At 43.7% G+C, this 12,389-nt stretch overlaps 1 protein-coding gene across 1 annotated transcript; it reads left to right on the forward strand.

Moving 5' to 3' along the window:
* The first annotated feature begins 239 nt into the window (after positions 1–239).
* selenot2 (selenoprotein T, 2) lies at positions 240–12,003 on the forward strand. The gene is made up of 6 exons (XM_085367806.1): positions 240–462; positions 905–1,015; positions 1,086–1,212; positions 3,853–3,940; positions 11,255–11,384; positions 11,764–12,003. Exons 1-5 carry the CDS (start codon positions 260–262, stop codon positions 11,374–11,376), a joined length of 651 nt encoding a protein of 216 aa, XP_085223932.1. The 5' UTR covers positions 240–259; the 3' UTR covers positions 11,377–11,384; positions 11,764–12,003.
* The last annotated feature ends 386 nt before the right edge of the window (positions 12,004–12,389 follow it).

Below are 12,389 nucleotides of genomic sequence, written 5' to 3' on the forward strand. Positions count from 1 at the left end.
AGATGAGTAAAAAAAAACAACCCCCCCCCCCCCCCCCCCCTTCACCGCACCGCTGATGTTTCAGATAAAAAAATTTCAGATTATCTAAACACGAACCAGCTTTATCGCTCCAATCAAAATATTTAAAGCCCGCTGAATATGTATCAAAAACCGTCATTTTTCCCGCTGGACGTTTCTTTTAATGTGAAAGAGCAGAGCGGAAGCGTGGCATCAGCGAATGTAGTTCTGCTTCCGATTCATGTGTTTGACTACTGCAGTCATGGCGGAGTACAGCCAGACTGGCCTTCTGGTGGCCCTGTTCCTCTTCACGGCGCTCACCCTCCGGGACATTTATGTCGGAAGGTCGAGCTCGCAGAGTGGGCACCAACCACCCGACAACCCGGCCGTCTTCCCGGACACGGAACCGGGAAAGCCCGCTAAGGCGGCGATCTACAGCGGCCCCGTACTGCGGTTCCAGTACTGGTGAGTTAACGCAGAAGCTAACGGAGGCTAGCGGTGAGCATCCGTGAGAATGACCGAGGTGAAGAGAAACTAAAGACAGGGTGGTTGAAAATCTAAACACAAACCATCGACAATACGAGTTAAGTTAGCGTGATCTACGGCGCCAGCGCTAACTAGCGGTGAATACTTGTCGTTAACGAGCTTCGGGTAACCCAACTTTGCTCATTTGGTCGGTTGGAATTTGGAGACTACCCGGATTTTGTTGGCTGATCAAGTTCGAGTTGCTTCGCTTCTGACCATCTAATTGGACACCTTAAGGCAGGTGTTCTTGTCTTCAACGTCCGTCTTTCGGGAAAATAAAAAAAATACACCTGATAATTGATCGGCTAATGTTATTGTGTGTGACAGTGTGTGTGTGTAAGTGTGACAGATTATAATCACCTAACTGATGTGCTTCTTTCAGTATCTCCTGAGGTTACAGTAAAGTCTTCCAGGATTACTCTCAGGCCATCAGTGAGGTGTACCCGGACATCCGCATCCAAGGCGAGAACTACCCTCCCACTGGCTTCAGCAGGTGAGGTGCTCCGTCTGTAAACTCTGTCCCCAGCCTCTACAGCTGTGTCTAACCTGCCTCCTCCCGTCAGGTGTGCGGCTCAGCTGATCTCGTATCTGAAGCTGCTCTCCATTTTGGTTATCGTCAGTGGTCAGAACCCCTTCTCGCTTCTCCACCTCCAGACGCCACCTGCCTGGACCTGGAGTCAGAACAACAAGGTACCAGCACTTAGCAGATAGCACATGTGCATAGCTCCGTGATTGGCTGTTTGTTAGTGGTTCTTGATTGGTGCTGCCTGAGCCGCTGTTCAATACTGATAATGTTTAATCACAAACTGATGACACATACAGGCAAACTCCACCCACACTGTTGTTTCAGGTGGGACTTACTAATGACAGTAAATCTACCATTCCATCAACACGCTCGTCCACTGTTTCCATGTCACGCTTTGCCTCTCCAAAATGTGAAATGTACACGCTTGCAGAAGTTGCAGTAATCTGTAGTACCAGCAGAAGGAGACGTTTTATTTCAAGCCAACATGAATATAATCACAGCAACGTGTTTATACAGACATTTACATGGAAATACATATTAGCATAGTATAATGGATTTTGCTGATTAAGGACCCTGGAATTAATGTTTTTTGCTCTCTACTGACTTGACTTTAAATACATTAGCTCCCCCTGCTGGTAATCCAATTTTTACATGGGTGTGTAAATGGATACAGTGGACTAGCGTGCCTATTACACATTTTGCCGTGACATCAGAGCTACTGGAACATGCCCACCTGCTGTGAAAAAAACATTACTGGAGTCCTTTGCTCTCCATTCATTCTTCAAACATCTGCAAGTATAACTTATCCAAAGAGCCAGATAGTCGCTGTGCTATCTGATGCACTAATCAGTGCTGGTTATGGATCCAACAGGTGAGCTCAAGTCTCTTAACTCTGAAGCTCTTTTTCCATTAGTGCCTGCTCAAATCAACTCTGCACGGTTCATCACTGTTTGCCGGGTTTTGCATCAGGTCACAGCACCTGGTACTTTTTTTTTTTTTTTTTTTTTTGTAACTGCTTTCCCAGGATTCCAATCGATCCGGGCAGGTACTAAAATGTGACATCGTCTGACTGCATGCCACTGATTGGCTGGTCAGTAGTATCGTTCGATGAGTCTGAGAGTGTGTCACTCACGAAAATCTAAACCACCATATATTTTTTTTAATTAGAATTAGAATTCAACTTTATTGTCATTGCACATGCACAGGTACAGGGCAACGAAATGCAGTTTGCATCCATCCAGAAGTGCTTTAGCCATGATATAGATATATTACAATATATATTAGCAATAATATAGATATGTAAGTATATTACAGAAATGGGTCTATTGTGGTATGTTATAATGTACACGGTGTGAAGTATGTTATGAATACTGTACAACTATAAGTATGTACAGGCTGTAGTGAGTACAAGCTATGTACAGGATATAAATATGAAATAAAAAAACTATACAGAAATCTGAGATATACAGCTATACAGAAATGGGAACTATGCAAGTTGTAAACAGTTGTAGGATTAAAAATTATCAAATGTACAGAATGATTATTTACACAGAGCTATACAGTAGTGCAGTTAAGATAAGTGAGGGTGTGGATAATTTCTACAGAGGCTATATAAAGTGCTAGTGGTTGTGAGTGGTGGTTCAGTCCATGTTATTATTGTGTGTTTGAGGGTACAGTTGTCCATTGTGGGTGTGTGTGTGTTCAGTCCATGAGTTTAACGTGGGTCAGATGTCAGGAGTCTGACAGCTGTGGGGAAGAAGCTGTTCCGGTACCTGGTGGTCTTAGTCCGGAGGCTCCTGTAGCGCCTCCCAGAGGGCAGGAGGGTGAAGAGTCCATGTGAACGGTGACTGGGGTCTTTGATGATTTTCCCAGCCCTTTTCAGACACCGCTTCCTGTAGATGTCCTTTATGGCAGGAAGTGGTGCTCCGGCGATGCGCTGGGCAGTTTTCACGACCCTCTGCAACGCCTTCTGGTCCGAGGCAGAGCAGTTCCCGTACCAGACTGTTATACAGTTGGTCAGGATGCTCTCGATGGTGCAGCGATAGAAGTTCACCAGGATGTCTGAGGACAGGTGGTTCTTCCTCAGAGTCCTCAAGAAGAAGAGGCGCTGGTGAGCCTTCTTGACCAGCTTGGAGCAGTTGGTCGTCCAGGTGAGATCCTCGGAGATGTGGACTCCCAGGAACTTGAAGCTGCTCACACGCTCCACAGCCGTCCCCTTAATGTGGATGGGTGGATGTGGGTCAGCATTCCTCCTGTAGACCACGATGAGCTCCTTGGTCTTCTCGGTGTTAAGCAGCAGGTTGTTTCTGTCGCACCACTCAGCCAGACGATCCACCTCCTCCCTGTAGGCGGCCTCATCCTTGTCACTGATGAGGCCAATCACCGTGGTGTCATCTGCAAACTTAATGATGGTGTTGGAACCATCAGCCGGTCTGCAGTCGTGGGTGAAGAGGGAGTAGACGAAAGGGCTCATCACACAGCCTTGTGGTACACCGGTGTTCATTGTGATTGTAGATGAGCTCCGAGTCATGGCAAGTTGATCCCAGTAGGTAGTAATGGAAAAGGAGCTTGACAGGCCAAATCTCACCAATCCCTGTTTCTCCAGGCTGTCAGTGTAGCTCATTTAAACTGAGGAATGATTTAAATGACCTTGGAAAAACACTCATGAATAGACTGATGACTGAGGTTATGGTGTGATCAGAGCGCTAGCTTGTAGAATCGTCCGCCTATCCTGCTGCTGTTACCACGGTAATGGGTGCTGTTTACTGATTACCATGGTAACGGACACTGTGCTTCTGTTGCAGATCTTCTCCTGCCTCATGGCCTTCTTCCTCTGTAACATGATGGAGACTCACTTCCTGTCCACTGGAGCCTTTGAGGTCACACTAAATGGTGAGTTCTGATTGGACCAGACCTTTGTGTTAACATCATGCTTGTGACACAGTTTCAGTACTACAACTCAAATTACTGTAGTAGTTCACGCTTGTTTGTTTATTTGTTTATTTATAAGGAACCCCATTAGCTTCCACAACAGTGGTTGCTAGTCTTCCTGGACGCTTGTCTGCACTAAAGTCAAAGTATTCAGAGTAATAAACTGTCAGTCATCAGAAACAGAACAGCACTTCTTACTATAACCAATTACATCACTGCTGACCTCACATCCTGCTGTAATGCTGCCTGATCTGTACCAGAAACCCAGTTTGTTGTTTACTTATATGAAAGTGCTCATACTTCCTGTCACTCTGACAGCAAGCTCTGCGTACATGTCTTAGACATGATCTCTCACTCTTTTCTTTGTGTGAGTTATTAAAGAGAACATGTATGTATTCAGTCTAATTTCTATCCTGGAGCTCTGCTCAAACAAACTGTATGTGAAGCTTGATTTAAAAACAAAAAACATTCACAGATAGGGCTGTTCAATATAACGATATATATCGGATGCACACTTAGCACTTAGTTCCTCCTACGCCAAGCGGCGCATCGGGCAGCTAGTGATCTCCATCGATGTCGGTCAGCAGCGACTGCTTCAGCTTCGTCCCAGGCAATGTCGACAGTTCTCAGATCGTCCATAAATGTTCGATGACGATATAAAAACATCTATCGTTTCCTATCACGCTATCATTTGTTTCGTGGTGTCGCAAAATAAACTGTTTACAGCAATATTTTTTCATTATTTCTATGGTCACTGTAGTGACTATATTAATTTCTTAAAGCTCTCTCTTTCTCTTATATTTAATATAACCACACTATGGACGGACAAGCGCCTGTTTTTTACGTGCTGTCGTTAGCAACAATGACGGTAAAACCATCGCGTGGCTCCGCTGTATGCAGAGTGTTTACGGATGAGAAGCAAAAAGAGCCGTCAGGTGCTAAAAAATAAACTTCAGACTCAAACGTTAGAACAAGCTTTTCCCCGCAACATGCCGTGTAATAAACACTCACAAAGAGAAGGGCGGCCTTTACAATCTATGTCTAAAAATGTATAGTTTCATGCATGAGTTAAAACACTGGATTCCAGGTAAAGGACACCCAGCTCGAAACACTTCACGCAAGTCGAGCTGCCCAAGAATCACAGAATTTACAGAAAATGTTAAATTTTTTATATCGTGGTCGGGACGATAAATGTCTTATATCGGAATATGAGATTTTGGTCATATCGCACAGCCCTACAGAGTGATGTCATTTGTTTCATTGGTTGCTGCTGCTAACAGACCTAAATTAGTTTAGGTTAGCTAACGAGTGACAGAAGTGATAAGTGATAACTGAGCGGAAACCATTAGGGCTAAAAGCAAAAATGAGGCTAAGTGTTCCAGATGCTGCACCACCTTCTACTGAGGTACTTCCAGAGCATCCTAAGCAGCTGCATCACTGTCTGGTGTGGTAACTGCACCATATCGGATCTTAACACCCTACAGCGGATAGTGGGAACAGCTGAGAAGATCATTGGAGCCTCTCTTTCCTCCATCGCGGACACTTTTTGCATCCACAAAGCCACAAGAATTGTAGAGGACCCCATACACCTAATTACACAGCAGTTTGCCAACAGTAGTTATAAACCAACACAGGGAAATAAGGTTTCCTGAAAGTATATCATTTGTTCCTTGGAGGCTTCTGTTTTTGGTCCATCATACACATCAATCTACACTGGTCAAAAAAATAAAGGGAACACAACTAAACAACACAATGTAACTCCAAGACCAATCACACTTCTGTGAAATCAAACTGTCCACATAGGAACCAACACTGATTGACAATCAGTGTCACATGCTGTTGTGCAAATGAAGTGGACAACAAGTTATAGGCAATTAGCAAGACATCCCCAATAAAGGAGCAGTTCTGCAGGGGGTGACCACAGACCACCTATGCTTTCTGGCTGACATTTTGGTCACTTTTGAATGCTGGCAGTATTTTCACTCTAGTGGTAGTATGAGACGGAGTCTACAACCCGCACAAGTGGCTCAGGTAGTGCAGCTCATCCAGGATGGCACATCAATGCGAGCTGTGGCAAGAAGGCTTGCTGTGTCTGTCAGCGTACTGTCCAGGGCAAGGAGGCACTACCAGGAGTCAGGCCAGTACATCAGGAGACATGGAGTAGGCCGTAGGAGGGCAACAACACAGCAGCAGGACTGCTACCTCCACCTCTGTGCAAGGAGGAACAGGAGGAGCACTGCCAGAGTCGTGCAAAGTGACCTCCAGCAGGCCACAAATGTGCATGTGTCTGCTCAAACGGTCAGAAACAGACTCCATGAGGGCCTGACATCCACAGGCGGGGGTTGTGCTTGCAGCCCAACACCGTGCAGGACGCTTGGGTTTTGTCAGATATCACCAAGGTGCCCTGTGCTCTTCACAGATGAAGGCAGGTTCACACTGAGCACATGTGGCAGACATGACAGTCTCGAGATGCCGTGGAGAACGTTCTGCCTGCAACATCCTCAAGTATAACCGGTTTGGCAGTGGGTCAGTAATGGTGTGGGGGTGCATTTCTTTGGGGGGCTGCACATCCCTCCATGTGCTCACCAGAGGTAGCCTGACTGCCATTAGGAATGAGATGAGATCCGTAGAGCCCTTGTGAGCCTATCGTCTCACAAGGGCTCCTCCTAATGCAAGACAATGCTAGACCTCATGTGGCTGGAGTGTGTCAGCAGTTCCTGCAAGACTAAGGCATTGATGCTGTGGACTGGCCCCCCTGTTCCACAGACCTGAATCCAACTGAGCACATCTGGGACATCATGTCTTGCTCCATCCAGGAGTTGGCAGATGCTTCAGTCCAGGTGTGGGAGGAGATGGCTCAGGAGACAATTGGCCACCTCATCAGGAGTATGCCCAGGCATTGTTGGAAGGTCATACAGGCACGTGGAGGCCACACACACTACTGAGCCTCATTTTGACGTGTTTTAAGGACCTTACATAAAAGTTGCTTCAGCCTGTAGTGTGTTTTTACACTTTTAATTTTGAGTGTGACTCCAAATAGGGCTGCTCAATTAATCGAATTTTAATCACGATTACGATCTGGGCTTTCAACGATCATTAAAAATGACTGAGCCGATTATTAGCCCCTCCCTCATTTATCCGCGACACCTTAAAGGCCGGTCCGTGAAAATATTGTCGGGCATAAACCGGTCCGTGGCGCAAAAAAGGTTGGAGACCGCTGATTAAGAGGACCCGAGGGAAGCTCGGAAAGCTAAGCAGAAGTTATTTGGAGAGTGACTGCCGTTGGTTGAAAAGAGAGTTTAAAAAAAAAAAACTTCAGTGGTGTTGCACACTATTTTATATTATTTTTTTAAAGTCATTGTTAACCCTTTAAAGCCGGTCAGAGCAGCACGCTCCGTTTTGCGTAACTATTTTTAAATCCCTGTAGAACCTGAACCGTGTAAGCTAGCGCAATAATTTGTTTTGCATATGAAACCGGAGGAGTTGTACTTACATCTTATGCCATCAGCTTGTCCTCGGTCACGGTTTCGTTCCACATATAGCTTTGCAAAAATTGCATAAAAAGCGCTTGCAGGAACAAAAACATAATATTCCAGAAACACGCTTTGCCGTTCCAATCAGCTGTTCGTAACACTTCCCACAGTGAAATGATGCACATGCTGTTTTCTTTGCAAATTTGCATCATAGGATTGTTTTTTGTTTTTCCTGCAGTATATAAAAATTGCTGTATCTCCAAAATAAAACTATGAAGACACTCAAAATAAATTTCCTGTGGTGGGAAACTATTTTTTGCAACTTTATTGTATTTAAAGTTTTGAGGGATAAGCCTCTTAAATTTCTCCAAGTAGAAATATATGTAAACAAAACAAAAGCAATTTTCAATTTTTTTTGTAGTTTATTGCACTTTTTTGCAATTTATATAATTACTATGGACTTAATGCATACATATTATTAAAATATGGGCTATAACAGTTGTATTGATGTATAGCAACTTGAAATGCTCCCACAAATGGCACTACAGCATGTAAAAAAAAATAATATAAGCTCTGGTGGACTTGGTTCTATAGTAGGTCTTAAAGGGTTAAATAAATATCGTCAAATAATCGTGATCTCAATTTCAGTGAAAATAATCGTGATTATCATTTTTGCCATAATCGAGCAGCCCTAACTCCAAATCCAGACCTCCATGGGTTGCTATATGTGATTCCCATTGATAATTTTTGTGTGACTTTTTTTTTTTTTTTTTTTTTTTTTTTTGGTCAGCATATTCAACTATGTAAAGAACAAAGTATTAAGAGTATTTCATTCATTCAGATATGGGATGTTTATTTTTGTGTTCCCTTTATTTATTTTTTTGAGCAGTGTATTTTTCCGAAACACACTTGCACTAGGTGATGCTACACAAACACTAAAAACTATGAACACTTATTTGTTAAATCAGCTTTACAAATGGAGTTAAATCTGTGACCATTTCTTAGAGCAGGGCTCCATGGTGTGATTTTTCTGAAATCACGCAGAGTTTCATGGTTTTTCTAAAAAACAAAAAAAAACCCTCTTATAATCAGAGATGGGCAATAATGCGTTACTTGTAACAGTAAATTGCAGAAAAAGTAGAATTGGGCTGAAAGATCTATCGCTTTATCACCTATTCAGGTTGTAAATTGTGTTTTTAAAAAAGTAACTAAGTAATTACTTTTGAAAATAAGTAATCAGTAAAGTAACAGGATTACTTTTGGGGGGAAGTAATTAGTTACTGATTACTTTTTTCAAGTAACTTGACCAAAACTGCTTATAATATCTATAAAATGCACCACCTGTCAAACGTTTTCGAACACCACAACTAGCCTCATACCAGAGGGTGCTGCATGGAGCTGCAGAGTGCTGTGTGTTCTGGTTCAGGGAGCCTCTCACTCTGTAAAAGTCACCGACCCTGGATCCAGCAAACAGCCCCAGACCATCACACTTCCTCCTCCATGTTGATGCCACACACTGTGGAACCATCCTTTCACCTACTCCACGGCGCACAAAGATCCTGAGTGATGAAACGAAGAGTCCAAATGTTGATCCATCAGTCAATGATACCTTCTTCCAGTCTTCAGTAGTGCAATGTCGGTGTTTCATGGCCCAGACAAGCCTCTTTGTCTTATTCTGACGTCTGGCTTTCTTGCTGCAGCTCGTCCTGTCAAACCTGCAGCTCAAAGCCTTCTCTTTACACCTGAAACTGAGACTTTCTCACTACGACCACTATTAAGCTGCTTGAAGCTGTTGTCCTGTGAGTCGCCTATATCACAGCTGTTAACTCTCAGGAACGTGTCCTCTGATTCAGTCGTGTCTTTGGGTCTGCAGACCTCTTCCTGTCACAGTTTGTTTCTGAGCCTTTCGATGCTAAAGGAAACTGGACTCACTGACACTTTGACTTTCTTTGCAGTTTCTCTGTCGGACAGATCGACATTTATGTGTTATGATGGTCTGTGTCTCTTCCACTGTTATTCTCACCATGTTTGTATCAACACACTACAGTACAGTACTGTTCAGCTGATGCCCATGAGGGTATGGTACCACAATGTGCTCCAACACTGCTTCATGCAGACAGAGGGGGACGGAATCCAGACAAGTTGGAACACCTGTAGGAATTAGTAGCACCAACTTTCAAGGCTGATCAACCTCCAATACTGCAGAACAGCTTTGAATTGTTAACTCATGTTGTGTTCCCTGAAAAAGGCCTTTCTGTATAATTCTGACGTATACATTACATTTCAGTTTTGGGTAACCTTACCTTTTTTTTTTAACCTTTGGCAGTTTACCACTTTTGTACCATTTCAACCTATTCACTGGACTTGAAACACATGAATTGTGATAAATAACTGGAAGAACTGGGGTGTGTTTACTATATATAGTAAACCAAGATATTTTCACACTGTAAGCAGTAATTAAACATCAAGTTGTAGTTTGTACAGTAAATATAATAAAACAGCAAACAACTTTTATATTTATGTAAAGGACTTTTATTGTGAAAGGAGAGATCTGTTCCTGTGTGGAATCTTAATCTGCTTAAGAAGGTTCATGATTGAGCTGGAAGTATCAGCTCAGAGAGTGATGAAGGCCTGTAAACCAGAATAATCGAGTGTGCGATCGGGTTTTACAGTGTCTGTCCGAAAGCGGTGAGGCAGCTCAGACCGATACGAGGAGGCACATTGCGTGTTGTCCAATATAGTTTTATTCCACTTTAAATCTGAAAAACAATGTTACAAAGCCTGGAGGTAAATATGATGTAGGACACTCTATGCCCCCCTTTAGACTCAGCCCTGTAGGGATCACTGGAGAGTGGGCTGGCTGCCGTCAGCCTTCAGCGAGCTCTATAAATTAAACATTATATCAGACTCAGTTAACAATTCATCTGCAAATTTTGATGTAGCCTTACTTCTGCAGCTTTACTGCAGATTTTTCTGTAAACTAAACGGCGATGGGTGGAGCAGCTACAAAGTTTGCTTTTCTCCGTTGGTCAGCTGTTTCCAGGTTTTAATGGTGACTTCAGGAACAGCGCTGCTGTTTCGGAGGCTGTGCTTTCTTTCTTCCCACCTAAGCTCACTGTGTCGGTAACGCCTCTGCCTCTTTGCTCTTCACGTTGTATAAACAGACTCCGCCTCCACATTAAACTGTGCCAGCGTCATCATCGGTGCTGCTGTTATCAGTGTTTTAGGTTTAACACAGTTTATTATTCACACACTTCTGTTGTAGTCTGTAGTCAAAGTTTATTGGTCACATATCATGCACTGTGTGACATACGGCGAAATGCTTATCGCTGTGCAATTCCCGCCCATTAAAAATATTTGAATAAACTCAAGAATCAAAATGATGAAGGTGTGCAGATTAATGTATTTATTTTGTTATTAATTGTGTGTACAATGACGTGATATGAGAGAAACCAGATCAGAAGTACGTTGTTGTTATTAAAGTGCCGTCCGTTAAATGAAGAATCTAGGATTTTTTTTTTAAAATGATAAAGTTATAATCTGAGTTACTCAATGAATCGTGCCGCCCGCCTCTTTAAAACTGTGGATGACGACGAGTTCAGAACACAAGGGGAAGTAAGAGGTGCGGCCTGCCTCTGGATGTTGTAGTTTCACCATACGAGTCTGAGTTACCTTCTCCTAAACAGGAGGTGAGAGGTCATTTTTGAACTGTACAAACACACCCAGGTTTCCTTGTGGAGATCAGGTAGGGACATTCCTCTGACCTCATTTCCTGGTGTAACGCTTTCTGTCGTCCCCTCAGATGTGCCCCTGTGGTCGAAGCTTCAGTCTGGTTACGTCCCGAACATCCAGGAAATGTTTCAGATCCTCGACAACCACATAAAGATGAACCAGGTGGATCACATGACCTTCACCTCCACTTAGAGCTACAGGTGAATGCACATCAAGTTAACTGCACACAGTGACGAGACTCACAGGAAGTTTGTGTGAACTCGGCAGGTGCGATCAGAGTATCAGCTTCACCTATCTGTTAGATTTTCCTTGTACTGATGCACGGAGAAACGCCTGACAGGTACAGACTCACCTGTGACTCCAAAGACTGAATTTAGTCAATTTAAGAGGAACAAAAATTCAGTCCAGTCAGTCCAGAGAAGGGTGTGACACCGAGACAGGTGAGGCAGAGGCGGGGCCAGAGTTTGATTTACAGACAGAAACATTTCTTTAAGTACTTCAGGGAGTATGTTTTGTGAGATGGTCTCAGCTGTGCTGTATTCAGGTGTCTCTCTCTCTTATTACCTGTTCTGTGTCCAGGTGCTCCGGCTTGCTAGGCGTTCTCCTGATGGCGTTCATGAAGGCCAGGCCTTAAAACAGATTCTGAAGGGCCCGGCTGGATGTTCCTCGCCATGAACTGAGCACTCCCTCTGCACCGGCTCACCTTCAGCACTACAATACCAGAAAGCACTGCTGGCAGCCTTGTGCTAATTAGTGTGTAGACAGGAAGTAGATGGCTGTTTATGTGAAGCTTTTATTGTGAAAATAATAAAATGTTCAGGTCTGTTTCCTGCCTGTTTGTGGTTTTGCAGGTAAATGCACATGTCCATGCAGATCGAGCCTTTTATTCACAGCATGTTTACAGTGTGGCTCATTTATGACCAGAGAAGCAGCCATGACATCCCAGAATTCATAGCAACGCACTTTCACTCCAGGAAAAGAAACCTTGAAGATGGCTGACAAACTCAAGTAATAGATAGGTATGACTGACACAACTGATTCCTGTCAGGAGCTCGTCAGAGGCTTGCTGTGATCAGGCAGGATTCACATGGCTTCATTTTTACTTCAGTCACAGAAAGTCTGGGAGGGGGTAGGAACTCCAGGCCTTGAGGGGCTGCAGGTTTTAGATCTTGGTGCACCCGAATCAAATGATTACTTCATTAACA

The sequence above is a fragment of the Diplotaxodon limnothrissa genome, linkage group LG2 (genome assembly GCF_057381915.1).
Source record: "Diplotaxodon limnothrissa isolate DT_005_m linkage group LG2, D_limnothrissa_male_GT1.1, whole genome shotgun sequence".
Lineage (NCBI taxonomy): Eukaryota > Metazoa > Chordata > Actinopteri > Cichliformes > Cichlidae > Diplotaxodon > Diplotaxodon limnothrissa.